Source organism: Pristiophorus japonicus, chromosome 5 (genome assembly GCF_044704955.1).
Source record: "Pristiophorus japonicus isolate sPriJap1 chromosome 5, sPriJap1.hap1, whole genome shotgun sequence".
NCBI lineage: Eukaryota > Metazoa > Chordata > Chondrichthyes > Pristiophoridae > Pristiophorus > Pristiophorus japonicus.
The window spans coordinates 268133668-268152714 of record NC_091981.1 but is presented as its reverse complement, the minus strand read 5'-3'; the positions used below and the strand labels follow the sequence as shown (position 1 = coordinate 268152714).

At 42.5% G+C, this 19047-nt stretch overlaps 1 protein-coding gene across 3 annotated transcripts in view; it reads right to left on the bottom strand.

Annotated features, from left to right (window-relative positions):
- Positions 1–19047, bottom strand: part of lmbr1 (limb development membrane protein 1) — a 245541-nt gene that overhangs the window by 72498 nt on the left and 153996 nt on the right. For all 3 annotated transcript variants that reach the window (XM_070881637.1, XM_070881639.1, XM_070881638.1), the window contains 3 exons: positions 12513–12599; positions 11257–11333; positions 8529–8606 (listed from right to left, as the gene is read on the bottom strand). In XM_070881637.1, coding sequence (XP_070737738.1) covers positions 8529–8606; positions 11257–11333; positions 12513–12599 — 242 coding nt within the window. The remainder of the gene's footprint in view (positions 1–8528; positions 8607–11256; positions 11334–12512; positions 12600–19047) is intronic.

The window sequence follows — 19047 nt, the reverse complement described above, 5'->3', positions numbered from 1 at the left end:
ACCCAATAATGAGCAGAAACAGCAGTTTCCCCAAAAGTACTCAGTGGGCAGCGCAAATCCAGCGTCTGGTAGCAGTGCCAAGGGAGATTCTCGGACTGATTAGCTCTTGGGTGGCCTCACTCCCAGTCGAGTTTGGGAACACGAGGAGGTCCAGGGTCTGGTACACTGAGGGCCTGGGGAGTTGTGATTCCCAACGTATGAGAACATGGGTCCCAAGTGCTGCCAGTCATGGGGAAGGGAAAGTGAGGAGGTGGGCTGAGAATTACTCCCCTGTCTGGACTTTGAATTGTGCCTCCCTTCTCCCCTTCTTCCCCCCTCCCCCATCTCCCAACACCTATTTCTAGTTTCTCAGGGCACAATATCAGGTTAGAGTCTTTAGTGCTGAAGACACTTGTACTGTATGCTGTCAGCAAATAGAGTACAAGCAGAGTTGGTGCTGGAAACCAGCTTTACAGTGGTCCCCAAAAGACTAGAATGGGTCGGCAGAGAGGTGGAACTATGGGCCGGAGGTGGGCCAGATAGGGTCAGGTTGAGTTGGAGCAGGTTAGCATGGGTGCGAAACAGGGCAAGACAGGTTGGTTATGGTGCACTGTAATTTGATTGGGCCAGAAATTCAAGCCCCAGGCTGAAGAAAGGCCTCAGGAGGCAAAATGTAATAGTTTCATTTCTGGCAACTATGTGTTGAGCAATTTTAGTAGCAAGTTACAATATTTCTTACTTTTTTTTAAAAACATAGTTACAATGGGGCCAAGTTTCGGCCTGAGTGGCTCGTTTTTTTTTGGAGTAACTGGTTTAGAATGGAGTATCTTAGAATTTGCAATTCTCGGCATTTAGTTTACTCCAGTTCTAGTCAGTTAGAACAGTTTCAGTTTGGAACAGATTTTTTTTTCCAAAAGGGGGCGTGTCCGGCCACTTGCGCCTGTTTTTAAAGTTTAGGCAGTGCAAACTTCCTCCAAACTAACTTAGAATGGAGTAAGTGTAGATTTTTGTACGCTCAGAAAAACCTTGCCTACACTTAGAATATCAGGTGTAGGTTACAAATCAGGCGTAGGGAATGGAGTGGGAGGGGGTTTAAAGGGAAGTTTACAAACATTAAACACTTCAGTTTTACAAATAAAGAGCCATCATCAATAATGATAAATACATCAATAAATCAACCAATAAATCAATCAAAAAAATTAATTAAAAATTTTAAAAATTTTTACAAAAATCAATAAAACATTTTCTACTTACCGACTGCAGCACCGGGAGCCCTCCAACAGCATGCTGGGATGCCCCCTCCCCCCCCCCCCCAGTGTCTCTCTATATGTGTATGTGTGTGTGTATGTCTCAGTCTCTGTTTCTGACAGTGAGGGGAGGGGGGAGGAGGGGGAGGGAGGAAAGGGGAGAAGGGAGGGAGGAAAGGGGAGAAGGGAGGGAGGAAAGGGGAGAAGGGAGGGAGGAAAGGGGAGAAGGGAGGGAGGAAAGGGGAGAAGGGAGGGAGGAAAGGGGAGAAGGGAGGGAGGAAAGGGGAGAAGGGAGGGAGGAAAGGGGAGAAGGGAGGGAGGAAAGGGGAGAAGGGAGGGAGGAAAGGGGAGAAGGGAGGGAGGAAAGGGGAGAAGGGAGGGAGGAAAGGGGAGAAGGGAGGGAGGAAAGGGGAGAAGGGAGGGAGGAAAGGGGAGAAGGGAGGGAGGAAAGGGGAGAAGGGAGGGAGGAAAGGGGAGAAGGGAGGGAGGAAAGGGGAGAAGGGAGGGAGGAAAGGGGAGAAGGGAGGGAGGAAAGGGGAGAAGGGAGGGAGGAAAGGGGAGAAGGGAGGGAGGAAAGGGGAGAAGGGAGGGAGGAAAGGGGAGAAGGGAGGGAGGAAAGGGGAGAGGGGAGAAGGGAGGGAGGAAAGGGGAGAGGGGAGAAGGGAGGGAGGAAAGGGGAGAGGGGAGAAGGGAGGGAGGAAAGAGGGAGGGGCAGAGGAGAGAGGCTGAACGGGCCCGACTTCGAGCAGGGTCCGCCCCAAGCACCGGAGTTAAAGGTAAGTGGCCGGGGGTCGGGTCCGGGGGGGGGGGGGGGGGGGGGGGGGGGAGGTCGGAGCGGGAGCTGGGGGTGGGGGGGGGGGGGGGGTTTGAGAGAGCTAGCTGAAGGGAGGAAGCAGGAGCTGGGCTTGGGAGGTGCAGCCGGATCCACGCCACCCCAGTTAAGGCCATTCGGCCAGGGCTAGGGGCTGCGTGCTTCGGGCCCCTCCCACACAGTTTTGGCCGCATGGAGCTACTGCACATGCACGCCCTCTGTAGCACGCATGTGCAGAGGTCCTGGCACTGTTTTCAGCGCAGGGACCTGGCTCCGCCCCCCCACAGCTCGTGCTGTGCCACGCCAGCTCCAGAGGACCTGCAGGGAGCCGGAGAATATGTAAGTATTTTTTAGGCGCACTGTTGAGCGCGAAAAACGGGCGTCCAGGTCGGGGCTGCGCCGTTCTAGGCGCGGCCCAAAACTTGGGCCCATTAAAATTATGTACAGGTTGCTAATAAGAGGGAAAAAGGGAAGTTTAATCTTTTTTCAACAACCAAATGATTTGATTTTCTCAGTGTTGTATTCACTGAGTTCTGATTGGTTGTAGCTGAAAGAAAGTATGTTTTTGTGTTCTCAATGGTTGAGGTTCTGCTGTGTTTGGTTGCATGCCTGAGGCACTGAGTTTCCAGTAAATAAATACATTTGAAATATGAACTTTACATAAAAGAGGATATGAAACCTGAGTGAATCAAGAAGTATTGCATTGAAGTAAAGCAAATGTTTTAAAAGTGCAACACCCAGTGCAAGTAAATAAAAATGCAACAAAGCCTGGCACGGGATAAAGTGCTTGTTATCACACGTGCACACACAAGGCCCGAGCCCATTCTTTGAGATACTCTGCTCCGCACCCATTTCTAGCCCGAAAGGTTCTCCTTTATTCATTCATGGGATGTGGGTGTCGCTGGCAAGGCCAGCATTTATTGTCCATCTCTAGTTGCCCTTGTGGTGGTGCTGGGGAACTTCCTTGTTGAACCGCTGCAGTCTGTTAAAGATTTTTACTATCCAGTGCAATACTTCACCTCCCATATCATGCCTCATTCCATTGATAACCAATGAGGACTTTGTCAAAAGCTGTCTCAAAATATAAGTTTATATTAGAAAGAAAGAACTTGCATTTATATAGCACCTTTCAGGACCACAAGACATCCCAAAGTGCTTTACAGCCAATAAAGTACTTTTAAAATATAGTCACTGTTGTAATGTAGGAAACATGGTAGCCAATTTCTACACAGCAAGGTCCCACAAAGAGCGATGAGATAAATGACCAGATAATCTGTTTTATTGATGTTGGTTGAGGGCTAAATGTTGGACAGGACACTGGGGAGAACTCCCCTGCTTTTCTTCAAAGTACTGCCATGGGTTCTTTTACATTTACAAGAGAGGTTTAATGTCTCATCGTAACGATAGCACTCCAACAGTGCTGCACTCCCTCAGTACTGCTCTGGAGTGTCAGCCTGGCTCAAGTTTCGAGAGTAGGGTTTGACCCCATAACCTTTTGAGTCAGCAGTGAGAGTGTTATTACTGAGACAAGGCCAACATTTAATCCAATTTCCCCTTCAACCATGTTGGCAATAGTTTTGAAAATCTCCAAATAGATATAAATGCAATTTCTTTCTTTTCTTTATGACCCCTCTCAACTATCATGAATTCATTCTGTATACCCTTTATTGATATGCTGCATTGTTCAGCATTATTTGATTTCTATATGATTCAATTTTTGAAGTAACCAAGGTTTTGAAATTCTGAAGGATTATAAACTCAATCACATTTGGACGAAATTGAATATATTTGATTACTACACAGTCTTGCTAAATTTTGGCAAGTGCTGAAGAATTTTTAGCGGGCAGTGAATCTATATTTCTAAATTAACAATTATTACTATTGCAGCAAGTTTTTTTGTCAATAATTTACCTTCCACAAAACTGCCAAATTGAATTCCATGCAAAACTTTTCTTCGATACAGTTTGTCAATAGTTAGCCTTAAAGTGATGCATTATAATAGAATCCCTGTGGTGTCGCTCATGGTGAGTTGGAGCATATACTGTTTTAGAACAATTATGCCATGTAGCAGATAACACCAGAGCCACTGATTTAGTCAAATTCCATTGGTATGAAATGGCATTGCAGGATTTTACTGTTGCTTTAAATTCTACAACTCTGTCTGACCCAGAGTGGTGATTACTATAATATGCATGTATTTTCACATCCATGTATAGATTTTTAAAAATCTCTTGCTGGTTTTAAAGCTGAAAATACACAGCAAGATGATATACAACATATTGGAGTTAGACACCTGGGTTGAGGGAGTGGGGTTCACCTACATAGTGATCTTGTGTTTTGGTAGCACTGAGGGATTTCCCTGGATATGGGCAAAATTGGGGTAGGAATCCTGGAGTATGGCAGCACTGTGGTAAGGCTGCTGGAATTGGCAGTATGGGGTGATCATTTGGTTTGGCATCACTGTGCAGGGGGAACCTGAGGTTTGGCAGAACTGTGGGGTGAGGTGTAGGATTTTGGCCCATTGGTGGATTCTTGGTGTCTGTCAGCAGTGAGGAGAGGGGAAGGGCATCTCCGGTCTGACAGCATCGATTTGTAACTTGAAGAGATTGCTGAAAGCATTAAATTTGGTGTTCAGTAATTAGTTCCTTGAAGTTTATTTCAATGTTTATCTCTTTATCTCACAGATGTCAGTATTTTAAATGCAAAACAGTTATAATAGTTTTTGTTTGCTTTCTAATTCCAATTCTTTTGAAAAATATTAAACATTGGCATTGTGTCGTATCCAGAAGGAATATTTGCCATGTGCATGATTTATAATAGATGGACAGATGTTACAGGTTTTACTTGTGTTCTTTTCTCTCCAATGCTATCAAAGGAAATTAATGTTTATCTATTTTGAAAAGCCTTCATCTTTGGTAACACCCTAGTGCATTTATGCTGCAGTTTCTCTATAGCTTTTTATCCCTCCTATAATGGAGTGCCAAGAACTGTACATAATACCGTGGCTCAACCTTGGATGTTGTACAAGTTCAGGATGTTATATAAGTTTAACATTATCTCCTTGCTTTTGGATTCTTGATGCAAAACCAAGGATAGATAGATATATTTTTTTTAATTACTTTCTCTACTTGTAATTATGCTGATAGGGTTCAATGACATGGGATAGGAGTTGTCTTGTGTGAAGCATAAACACCTGCATAGACCAGTTGGGCCGAATGGCCTCTTTCTGTGCTGCAAGTACCATGTAAACAGGAAAGATTTGCAGTGCTCACACCAATGACTTGTGAATGGAATTTTAAAATTTAGTGTTAGAAATTAGGGGTACCTAAAATGTATATGGTTATGCGAATGAAATTGTGGCGCGAATAAGACTATGTTTTGATGATTGTATTAGAGCTCGTGACAAGTAAGGGGTTAATGTATAAGATGTGCTTTACTGGAACTGCTTAAGTTTTGTTTTCCTCGAAAATGAGAATGAGATAAGAGACTCTAGCTTTGGGAGGACAGGGACAGATGAGTTAAGGAAAAAACAGTCCTCAGCCTGCTGTGTGGCCATTGATTGGTTAAGTACAGAAAGCATGTGTAATGGTTGTGAGGACCCCTGACAGGTGGGAGATAACATGAGGGTTGGCATTTTTCAAGGTTTAAATAAAGGACTCGACATACCATTTGGCACTTCGTTTTAAGGGAAGCCCTTGTAGATTAAATGGTCTTGCCAATAATCTACCCCAGGTCCATCCCTAAAAAGAGTATAAAAGTTCTGAAAAGCCCCCAACACAGGTGGTGGAGTGAGGAGCTCCCGAGGGTGGATGTATGTTGACTGCTAACTAACACTCTTGGGTAGTTCGGGAAGAGTGAGGAAGAAGCAGAGCTGTTCGTGCACGCCAGCCGTCTGTCCAATCGGGCTGGTACTCGCTTCTTGTCATGGTCAAATGTTTTAGCTGTATAACTAGTGTAATATCAGTCTGTAATTCCGATTAAACATAACATACCCACCATATTGGTTTGCAATCGATCCTGATGATTTGAAATACCAGAGATAAATTAATCTCAACAAATTGGTGAGCCAAGAATAGTACTACTAAGCTGGCCTGGCCAACACTTATCCCTCAACCAACACCAATAACAGATAATCTGATTGTTTATCTCGCTGCGGTTTTATGAAATTTTGCTATGCATAAATTGGCAACAATGTTTTCCGACATTAAAATAGTGACTACATTTCAAAAGTACTTTATCGGTTGTGCAGTGCTTTGGGGCATTATATGAATGCAAGTTCTTTCTAAACTGGCCAGGGTAACTAGTTCGGAAGTAATTTTTAAATTTGTTTATTCACGAGGTGTGGGCATCGCTGGCAAGACCGACATTTTTTGCCCATCCCTAATTGCCTTTGAGAAGGTGGTTGTGAGCCTCCTTCTTGAACCACTGCAGTCTGTGGTACTCCCACAGTGTTGTTTGGCAGGAAGTTCCAAGATTTTGACCCAGAAACAATGAAGCAACAGCAATATATTTCCACGGGATGGTGTGTGACTTGGAGGGGAACTTGGTGGTGGTGATCCCATGCTCCTGCTGCCCTTGTTCCTCTAGGTGGTAGAGGTCGTGGGTTTGGGAGGTGCTGTCGAAGAAGCCTTGGGTACAATCCCTTTTACTGCTATCTAGGTGCATGTGTATTAGATTTCCTACTTTACAATAGTGACTACACTTCAAGAGTACTTCATTGGCGGTAAAGCTTTTTGGGACATTTTGAGATTGCGAAATGCAAGTTAGTTCTTTTTTTAAACTTAGCAAGAAGATATGAGGAATATGTATCAGTTTTTGTTTCCTTTTATCTTGCTGCAGCAACAGATATAATAACAACTTTTTGTTATTCAGCTGTAAATTCAAACACACCAGGAGTTTAACACCAGTCTTAAGCCAGTTCGATGGTACGGAGGCTCACTGTTGTTAGTCTGATCATTCTGATTTCTAAACTCAGCAGAGTGAGTGCCCTCTCAAATACTGTTTGTGTATTGTGAGTTCTCCCTGCTGGCTGACATAGGGTTTGCATCGTTAAGTTACTATCTACAATCCTGCTCACTTGAATGCATGAAAATCAGTCTGAACATATAGCAACTATATCAGTGGACCATATAATGAATACACTTTACAAAAATTTAAAAAAATCACCCGAGTATTCATATTTAGAATCATAGAAGTTTACAGCAAGGAAGGAGGCCATTTCGGCCCATCCTGTCCGTGCCAGCCAACAAGAGGCTATCCAGCCTAATCCCACTTTCCAGCCCTAGGTCTGTAACCCTGCAGGTTACAGCACTTCAAGTACACATCCAAGTACTTTTTAAATGTGGTGAGGGCTTCTGCCTCGATCACCCTTTCAGGCAGTGAGCTCCAGAACCCCACAACCCTCTGCGTGAAGAAATTTCCTCCTCAAATCCCCTTTGAACCTTCTACCAATTACTTTAAATTTATGCCCTCCAGTTGTTGACCCCTCTGCTAAGGAAAATAGGCTCTTTCTATCCACCATTTCTAGGCCCCTCATAATTTTATACACCTCAATGAGATCTCCCCTCCGCCTCCTCTGTTCCAAGGAAAACAATCCTAGCCTATCCAATCTATCCTCATAGCTTCCACTTCCGGCAACATTCTCGTAAATCTCCTCTGCACCCTCTCCAGTACAATCACGTCCTTCCTGTAATGCGATGACCAGAACTGCACGTAGTACTCCAGCTGTGGCCTAACCAGTGTTTTATAAAGTTCAAGCATAACCCCCTGCTCTTGTATTCGGTGTCTCAGCTAATAAAGGCAAGCATTCCGTATTCCTTCTTAACCACCTTATCTACCTGGCCTTCAGGCATCTGTGTACATGCACTCCAAGTTCCCTTTGTTCCTCTACACTTCTCAGTGTCCTACCATTTAATGTGTATCCCCTTTCCTTGTTAGCCCTCCCCATATGCATTATCTCACAATTCTCCGGATTAAATTCAGTTTGCCACTGTTCTGCCCACCTGACCAGTTGATTGATATCTTCCTGCAGTCCGCAGCTTTCCTCTTCATTACCAACCACACAGCCGATTTTAGTATAATCTGCAAACTTCTTAATCATACCCCATATATTCAAGTTTAGATCATTGACATATGCCACAAAAAGCAAGGGACCTAGCACTGAGCCCTGCGGAACCCCCAGAAACATCCTTCCAGTCACAAAAACACCCATCATCTTTTGCTTCCTGCCTCTGAGCCAATTTTGCATCTAACTTGCCACTTTGCCCTGGATCCCATGGGCTTTTACTTACTACTTCTATTTAATACTACTTTTTTTTTTTTTTTTTTTTTTTTTTTTTTAAGGCCAAGCAACAGGATGCTACAAGGTTGAAAACAGTCAAAAAGATGAGGTAAAGCAAAAGTTACAGTTAATGAAAAAAAATCTGTATAAAGTCCAACTGCATGGATTTCAAGAAGACAGCTTTTAAAACAGAAGGGCAGCCGATCATTACCTGTGATCCTTTTGGCATTGCAGTTTCATCGACCAATAAAGCCAGTATATTGAAAGCAACCAAGAGGACAGAGATTGTCTGTAAGACATAATATGATAAGAAAGTGTGTGTAAAAAGATTGATAATTTTAAAGATCTCTTCCCTCCATGAAACATGGAATATTTACTGTGTACTGAGAGAGTTCACCTTGTGAATAAGTATAATTTGATTCGAGGTAACAAAGCTGGATATAAAATAAGGTTCATTTTGTTATTGATATTTTCCATCTATTTCAACATTGAATCTGGTAAGACCATAATAATAGTCAACATTCCGCTTTCTAAATTAATCTAAACTATCCTTTCACATGTACTAAATTCAGAGAATAAAATGAAGGATTCTTGATAAACTGATGCTAGTAAATAATAATAATAAAAGATTTAATTTGTAGGAATTCTGATTTATTTTCTATTAAAAATTGTAATTTTTCTTTAATTTTCTGCTTTTGGTTTTTATTTCAAATTATACATTTGTGTCCTTTCCTTTTATTTATAGCTGATAGTTAACTGAGTTTCATACAGAGGATCAGACAGGCCATTTTTACTTACTACGCAAGAACAAATCAACTTTTCTGATAACTGAACCTGAAGGATGAAAAATACAACTATTGTAACTGGACACCACAATTTAATGGAAAAATCACATTTTTATTTTGACAATTTGCAGATAATTATCTTGTAATGACTTTAATCCTGCCAGCTTGTCAATGTGACTGAAATTCAATGCAAGCTGTCTAGTGAGAGAGAAGCTCTTAAACCCTTGGTCATCAACCCAGTCACCATCAAAATATTGTTGGGGGCATCCCCACCATAATAATAGCACACTCCATTTTAAATTTGTTATTTTAAGCCTCACCCTTGCTTATAACACCAACTGGGTTTGGTGCTGACAACAAATAATTTTTAAAAATAGATGGGCACAGAACAGCCACTAGCAGAAATTGTGACAATGAAAATAAATCTGTAAATGTTCTGCCTTGTTATGTGACAGGTTGCCATGGTGCTCTTTGGGTAGTTTCACAGAAGCACAGTGAAAATGATGATTTCTATGATGCATCTCTCATAGAACTTTATTGCCAGGAGCTGCAACTCCCCTGGCCAGTTGAAAGACTGTTTCTCGGTGCATGTCTTGAGGCACTAAATATTGTAGTTCCACAGAAGCAGGGTGGAAAAACTTCTATGCTGCATATCTCTCTCAAGGATACAAAATTTGTTCACATAAGTTGCAATTTCTAGCTTTGTGACAAACTATATTCAAGCCTCAAGTTGCACAGAGAGGTCAGACTCTTCAGAGAAAGTTTCTTGTATGGCCAAATATTGGTTTCATGGATAGTTTATTACTAGTGTTAAATATTTATTTATTTATTTACATGTTCATGTTAAAAAATGTATTTACAGAGCTACATATCCATGATGGCAGCTGGACTACTTGAGGGAAAAAATAAATTATGCAATTTAAACTGCAGCCTTTGCTTTTCTATGTGTTATTTGCTCATCTTTATTTCAGTCAATTAGTTAGGTTAAATTCCTTATTTAAGCCCATCTGAAAAGTTTGAGACTGGATTTTTTTTTAAATGGTACCCTACACATTTAATGTAACACACGCCATGTGGATTTTAAAAAATTGCATAGATAACCAGCTAATCATTAGCCACATCACTTTTCAGAAGCGTTTGTGTGTTGAAATTGGAAAAATCAGGAAATGACTCTGCAGTGATGACTTCACAATCAAATAACATGCCAGCAATCACTCTCCGGACATATTTACCAGAATGACCATTTAAATTAAATTATGAGTTTTAAAAAAAATTACAGGTACAGATTTTTTATTAAACACAACGTAATGTTATTTCCCCTCACCAAGTTTTTCATATCCCCCTTTTGAAATGTTAACTCCTTACAAAAGGTATAGTTCCACAAATGCCTAGGCACCCATTGGTATCTCATCCAAGTGGCCATTTCTCACGTGAGCTTTCAGTGAATGACTAAATTAGACATCATGGTTGAGCCCAATCTTTACATCTGAAGCCCACCAGACGTGCATTTCAGATAGTGGTCACCAGACTCTGTCCAACTTTCCGCTTCCTGACCCCGGGATGCTGAGGCTGATTGCAGCAGCCTTCGAGCCACTCCAGCTGAGACCTCATGACTCAGTATAGACAGGTCGATCCCGATTTTAATAGCTCTCATACTCACTAGATAAATTCAACCGTCAACGGAGACTTAACAGATTTTGAAGGATCATCACTTAAAGCTTTTAATCATACCATCAGAAATGGTCAGTATATTTTACTGCTCTCTGGGTATCCACAAACCACATTTCTGGTTCAGAGAGAGGACGGGCAAGAAACTGCTTCGAAATGTTTCCGTTAATGTCACTAACTCAGTAAGTCCTAAATGTGAGGTCATAATTTCTCATCCAACCTACTACTATCATGGCTCCCATTAAAATAGCACTTTTTAAAGCTGGAAAGCCTCGCTCATCAGTGTGCTGATTGCATCTGTATAAATCAGTGCATCACACTGATCATCTTTTGTTTTATACAAAGTGAAAATGATTAATCTTCATTTACTTTGAAATAGATGAGATTTAGAGATTGATAGCTACATTATTATCTACATTCAAAAATAATTTGGAATAAACCAACACTTTCCACTAACTGGAATAATTTTCAATAAAAGCAGCTTACCGTTCCAGAGAGTAGTATCAGCATGACAACAGGATAAACCAAATTTCTTTCCCATGCAGAAGCTTTCTTGCGTCGCTCTTACAAAAAGAAAACACAAGACTAGATTAAAAAATACAGTTCATACTGGAATGCTCAAAGTATTAAACTGAACTGTTGTACCGTTAAAAAAAAATTCAATAGAACAGAGCTATTTCCTTATTTTATTAAAAACATGCAGCAATGAACTCAAACACTATACAAAAAATTGACAATGGTTCCCAAATTTAGAAGCATCAAAGTCCAAGACAAATATTTAAAAAAAAATAAAAGTTTACAATTTCTACAGCAAACATTCAGCCAAGTTGGACTCCATTTAAACATACATGGATGTTAAGACTCAAGTGGTAGCTTTACTATGGAATGTAGGAGTTCCATTTCTTTACTATTTGCTACTTTACATCTTGCAATGTAAACTTCTTTTGCAAAATATTTTCATCACATGCTCTTCTATTCGCAACAAATCTTCTCCAGAAGAGTCTATTTAGATCAACTTCCACTCCCTCTCTTAAAACATGTGATGTAATTCCTGAGAAAGATGTAGCATGAAAAGTTTCCAAGCTACTTTCAAAGATGAAGCATCAAACCAAACCCATCCAGTGGTAAAAGTCCAATTACCAATTGGAGTGGATGGAGGAAGAAAGACTGACCAGCATCATGGAGGGGTGGGTACAAAGAGACCTTTCGTCAGAACACATTACTGGTGGCGTTGGGATTCTGCACTAACCCTGTTGGCCCCTTTCTTTCTCTTTCTGAAGGAGCACTGTACTTTGCCAGCATCTTCTGCTTAAATTTCAAACCCAATTTAAATTCACACCTGATAAGTTTTCCATCTCTCCCATTTTGCTTCTGTCTCTCATTACCTTGGCTAATCACATTTCTTTTAAAGTTTTTAATCTTCTGTTTATTATTTGACTGAAGTGATCTGTTACATCATCCAACAATCAATCCATTGATACTTACTCTCTGTGCTTGTTTGTCTCATTGTGTTTTTATATTTTCTCTCCCCTTCCTTCCTTTTTCTAACCCTATTTATATGCATGCCCATCTCTCAGCTTTCAGTTGTGAAGAAAGACACAAGCCTGAAATGTCAACTGTTCGTGTTTCACAAATGCTGACTAGCCTGCTGTGCTTCATCAGCTTTTCCTGTTTCTATTTCAGATTTCTACTTTTTAATATATTATTCTTTTCTAATGAGAAAAATAAACGTGAAAAAATACCAAGCTTCGACTTCTTGCTTCTTACACCATCCAATTCCTGTTCGAGTTCCTCAGAATTATATTTTAAATAGGATGTCATATAAGCACCTAAAGGAGCAGAGAAAAAAAATAGATTTTTTTGTTGTACTTATTCTCTATATTTCAGCATATCTTAGAATTTAAATATTAATTGGTCCTCAATTCCTAATAACAATTGAAAGATAACAGTTGCCATCTTTGGTGAGGGAATGCACTATCCCCTCACACAACAATTCTAGCTCACCTGTAAAATGGCATCTATTACTAACTTTCAGAATGATGTTGAACAGTTTATAAACAACCTACATTTCATTAAACATTGCTACTACAAAATTTACAATTCTTAATTTGAAGAAATAAAAACATTTGTTTAAAGTCATTAGTGCTTTTGGAAGGTTCTGCTGAGATTGTGGGATAACATGGACATTAAACTGGCAACAATACACAAGGGGGACAAAATTGCTAAGCGCCCCGTTTGAGGGCGGTAACCTTTGCAAGGCCGGACATTCTGCGTCCGGCGCAGAAGTCCCACCCCGGAAGAGAAATTGGGCTTATCGGCCCCGACAGGAAGTGGAGTGTAATGTCAAGTGCTCCACTTCTTCTCGGAGTGGGTTCGGGGGCGCTAGCAGGTCTCTCCGCGTAGCCCTGACCCGTTCCAAAGGCCCTCCCCTTCTGTGAGCTCTGCAGGGCTTTTGATGGGTCTCCACTGGGCCACCGGGGATGTGGGCTGCCGTGGCCGCAGGCTGGCACCGAAATGGAGTTCCAGGCTGCACGATCGGGCATGGACCCCTCAAAAATGGACTCAGACTGGACCAGTAAGTCGTAGGGCGGCGCAAAATGGCGGCCGCACCGCTCCATTAAATTTTTCCCCGCAAGCGGAATGTGGCCCAGTTCGCGACCGGTGAGGCTGGTGCTAAAATTGTCCGCACCAGCCTCATGGGGCACTGCCCAATTTCTACCACGGGCAAAAATGGGCCACCGCACATGGCGAAGATGTCATCGCTGGAGGCACAGGACTCTACCAGCGGGGGCATGGCGCTACCGGCTTCGTGCATCCGCCTTCGTGGGAGCCTCATCAGAATGCCTGATAGTAGACGACCAAAGGACGTTTGGTACACACTCCTTTGGTGGTCACTTCAAAGGATATAAGGATTGTCTAATTACCAATGTAAATTAATGTCGCATCACAACTATCACATTGGAGCATGATGCTTCTGACATGAAAAAGTATCAAAGATTCACAATGGCACGACAAAGCTTGAAGCAAGTTGTATCCAGCTAGCCAAAGAGAGCCCAATGGAAGTCAAGGAAAGATCAGTCCTTGGGTGAATCAGACATCCGATTTCCTGTGTGCGGAAAAACGATCCCAGTGAAAATCAAAGGCTGTCATCATGCTCAATGATGGACAAACCATAATCATGTTGATGGGTATACAGCACTCATTTCAAACCCAGGTTCACGAGATGCAATTTGTATTCGAGAATCAGTATTACATCACACAACATGCGATTTTATCTTGAAAAGTAAAAATTCTCAAGCTGAGGGTTTGTTGAGGCTATTAGTATCATGGTTACTGGCGGATGAGAGTGGGGAAAGTATCCATCTCCAAGATGAAAAACAGTCATCAAGGCGCCAGCTTTTGTCCATTAAGAAAGCGCACAATATGGCAAACTAAAAGCAAAGGCTTTATCTGCACCAAATACAAAACAAATAATTACTTAGAAAACTACGAAGGAGCGGTTGAGGAACAGCAGTGTCTTAAAAAGCCAAATGGACACAGAGTTACAGACGTGACAACCATCATACTCAGAAGCGCACTAAATATTCAGCAGAGTATGGCGTCTGAACTTTCATCTTTCGAGGTATGCCCGGGCCTGATCAGAAAGCGCAGATAGCACATCATTTTGGTCTGTAGCACACAGCCTAGCGATGAACGTGCTGCTGACAGTAGGGGGCTCCAAGTTCGTGTCGCTGGAGCGAGGCTGGTTTTACTTAAAGCTTGGAGCAGTATTACTTGGAGTCCATTATTAAGGAAGCAGTAGTGGGACAGTTGGAAAAACATGATTCAATCAAGCAGAGTCAGCATGGTGTAATGAAAGTGAAATCATGTTTGACAAATTCGCTGGAGTTCTTTGAGGATGTAACAAGCAAGGTGGATAAGGGGGAACCAGTGGAGGTGGTGTATTTGGATTTCCAGAAGGCATTCAATAAGGTGCCACATAAAAGGTTACTGCACAAGATAAAAGCTCACAGGGTTGGGGGTAATATACTAGCAATATGATAGAGGATTGGCTAACTAACAGAAAAGAGAGAGTCGGAATAAATGGGTAATTTTCCAGTTGGCAAACAGTGACTAGTGGGGTGCCGCAGGGATCGGTGCTGGGTCCTCAACTATTTACAATCTATATTAATGACTTGGATGAAGGGACCGAGTGCAATGTAGCCAAGTTTGCTGATGGTACAAAGATGGGTGGGAAAGCAAATTGTGATGAGGGCACAAATAATCTGCAAAGAGATATAGACAGGCTAAGTGAGTGGGCAAAAATTTGGCAGATGGAGTACAATGTGGGAAAATGTGAGGTTGTCCACTTTGGCAGAAATAATAGAAAAGCAAATTATAATTTAATGGAGAAAAATTGCAAAGTTCTGTAGTACAGAGGGAACTGGGGGTCCTGATGCATGAAACACAAAAAGTTAGTATGCAGGTACAGCAAGTAATCAGGAAGGCAAATGGAATGTTGGCCTTTATTGCAAGGGGGATAGAGTATAAAAGCAGAGAAGTCCTGCTACAACTGTACAGGGTATTGGTGAGACCACACCTGGAGTACTGCGTACAGTTTTGGTCTCCGTATTTAAGGAAGGATATACTTGCATTAGAGGCTGTTCACAGAAGGTTCACTAGGTTGATTCAGGAGATGACGGGGGTGACTTACGAAGATAGGTTGAGTAGGTTGGGCCTATATACATTGGAGTTCAGAGGAATTAGAGGTGATCTTATTGAAACATAAGATAATGAGGGAGCTCGACAAGATGGATGCAGAGAGGATATTTTCACTCATAGGCGAAACTAAAATTACGGGACATAGAATAAGGGGCCACCCATTTAAAACCAAGATGAGGAGAAATTTCTTCTTTCAGAGGGTTGTAAATCCATGGAATTCTCTGCCCCAGAGAGCGGTGAAAGCTGGGTCATTGACTATATTTAAGGCAGAGATAGACAGATTTTTGAGCAATAAAGGAGTAAAGGGTTATGGGGAGCAAGCGGGGAAATAGAGCAGAGTCCATGATTAGATCAGCCATAATCTTATTGAATGGCGGAGCAGGCTCAAGGGGCCAAATGGCCTACTCCTGCGCCTATTTCTTATGTTCTTTTGTTCCTTTTCAAGGTAGAGTCTAGTTCTTAAAGCTTAACTATCGACTGAAAAAAAATTAAAAATCCTTCAGAACTAGGCAGTCTGCACCTCTTTAAACTGAACTGCCTTCTGCACATAAAAAATGCTAAAAATGCTTCAGCACTAACACAAAAGGTTCAACAGGCCAGGGAAAGGGCACCCAGGGTCGCGGACACAGCGCTCGAGCTTTGTGCAGGGTGTCAAGAATGGAACAGAGGTCCTCTATCCTCAGTGGGCCAGGAGGCCTTCCAGAAAGGAGGATGTGGGACCAGATAGCCAAGATCGTCACTGCCTGCAGTGTCGCCCCCAGGAACTGGCTCCAGTGCCCAAAGAAGTTTTATGACCTCTAAAGTGTGGGCAAGATCAGTTAACGCATCTTCAAAAGCCAGCTCCTACCAACTGCACCACTAGCCTCACACACTCCTCAATGAACGACTCCCTCATCACGCCCCTACCAACAATCTCTACCAAACGTGAGGCACATCTCACATTCCTAGTTTCACCTCACCCGATGGAGGAGACGGTGCTGGCCATTCTTGGCGGGGGCATGGCTGAGCACTTGGCCAGCGGCAGGGCTGAAATAATACAAGATGCTGATATCCTCATATGTTCCACTCCTTCTCACAACCCACAATATCATCTGATATACAAGCTGCACATGGTGTAATCAAGCCTCTGTTGCTTTCTCCTCCTCCCCTCACCACACCTTGTGCCTTCCACTAGCCATGCTGCAGCTACTAGGATAGCACTGTGTAACAGCACTAGGTTAGGCAAAGGCACATGCAAAACAGTCACTAAGGGAATGCACAAGGGTTAATATTTTTATGTAATATTTGATGCATATATGGATACAATTGGATTGGAAAGTTTGCTTTGTGATGGTTTTTATCTCAGCATTGTGACCAAGAGGATACTGTGATAGTCAGTTACAGAGGGAAGGTAAGTTGTGAGACAAATGCTGAAAGTGGAACTGGGATTGCGTTCACTAGTACCACAGGCGGATGATTCGATCCCGGATATCCCAGTCAGAAAGGGGCTGTCTGAGTTGCCTCTATCCTTCTGCTTTTTTTTTCCATTCACGGAATATGGGTGACGCTGGCAAGGCTAACTTGAGAAGAAGGTATACCATTTCAGAGGGCAGTTAAGAGTCAACCACATTGCTGTGGGACTGGAGTCACATATAGGCTAGACCAGATAAGGACAGCAGATTTCCTTCCCTAAAAGGTCATTAGTGAACCAGATGGGTTTTTATGACAATCCAGTAGTTACATGGTCACTTTTACTGATGCTAGCTCTTTATTCCAGATTTAATTAATTAACTGAATTTAAATTCCCCAGCTGCCGTGGTGAGATTTGAACTCACGTCTCCGTATCATTAGTCCAGGCCTCTGTATTGCTAGTCCGGTAACATAACCACTATGTTCCTGCTCCCTCTGTGAGCGGCTTGTCCCCTGTAGTGCCTCTGCTTCATCTCCATGTGATGTTGCAGCTTAAGGGGGACTGCAACTAGAGCCCCCAGGACTGGGGGAATGTGGTCTTCTCAGCAACCTTTCATTAATAACCAGAACCGTGAAAATGTCCAGCAGCACACCCTGTACACTAACAACTTTTTAAAATGTATTGCACCAAGCCACTACTCCAATAAAATGCAAAAAAATGTTCTAACGCAAAAATCTAACCGAAGCAGAAAGATGTATCTCTTTAAGAAGCGTTGGCAGCATCTCTGTAGTGCTGCTGCACACGTTCTTCTGTGTGTGGTTTGGAGAGGGCTGTATCGAGAGTGGCAACGTCCAAAATCAGTCATGCGTCAATTCAGGCATTGCACACCGATTGACGTCATGATCTGCATCATTTAAACGTGGGCGGCGAGCGCATGCAATGGCAACGCTACCCAAAATGGCGGATGGCCAGCAAGGCAACTGCCATTTTTTCAGCAAAACCGGCCTCAATGGCTAGCGGTAAACCTCCCAATTTCGGGGCCCAACTGTCTTAAACGTGCAGAGAATTAACACATTGTTTCTTCACCAACAGGATCTGGGTTTGAATCCAATCCAAATGATGGGATTAGAGTCTCTTACCTCTGCCAGTCATATGTGTCCTCTCAAAGCAGCTTGGGCGATTTTTCAACCTTGTGCCAACTGGCCACAAGCCCATAACACAAAACTGCCCACAATTTGGCAATCACAATGAGAGAAGTCACAATATAGGGTGTTTGGTGTTGGCACAGGATTCCACAACTGACAGAGTGCTTCTGTTGAATGAATAAACTAATCTAATTACTATTACAAGATCACTGTGGAAAATAACAAACTTTTTAAAATAACTAATGTCAAGCAATGTTCTAATATTCAGAAGTACAAAGAATACAGTAGACATTTCCACTTTTGTCAGAACTACATGCTTTGCAGATCTCATGAGGTAGTACTGCAATAATTAAGATGAATTAATTTTAAAAGAGTACCATTTAAAAAAAAAATCAAATATACACACTGCTGGCTGGAGGAGGAATAGTAGAGACCACACTGGTCCCATGTTCTGTTATAAAAAGGCTAACATAGTTACTTGGCTGATGTCATCGACCGCATCATCCTCCTCCATCATCCAGGTGAGTGGGACTGAACTTGCCTGGTTCCATTCTTGTCTATCCAATCGTAGTCAGAGAATCCCCTGCAAAGGCTTCTCTACCCACTCTTGCACCGTTATCTTTGGCTAATCCTTGGCCCCCTTCTATTTCTCATCTACATGCTGCCCCTCGATCACATCATCCAAAAACAGTGTCAGGTTCCACATGTACGCTGACGACACTCAGCTATATCTCATCACCACCTCTCTTGACCCCTCTGACAGTGTTTATCTGACATTCAATATCGGATGAGCAGAAACTCCCTCCAAACAAATATTGGGAAGACCAAAGCCACTGTCTTGGTCCCTGCCACAAGCTCTGTTCCCTGTTAACCGATTCCATCCCTCTCCCTGGCAACTGTCTGAAGCTGAACCAGACCATTCACAACCTTGATATTGTGTTTGACCCAGAGACGAGTTTCCTACCGCTTATCTGCCCCATCACCAAGACCGCCTACTTCCAACTCTGTAACATCACCCTTCTCCACCCCACCTTACCTCAT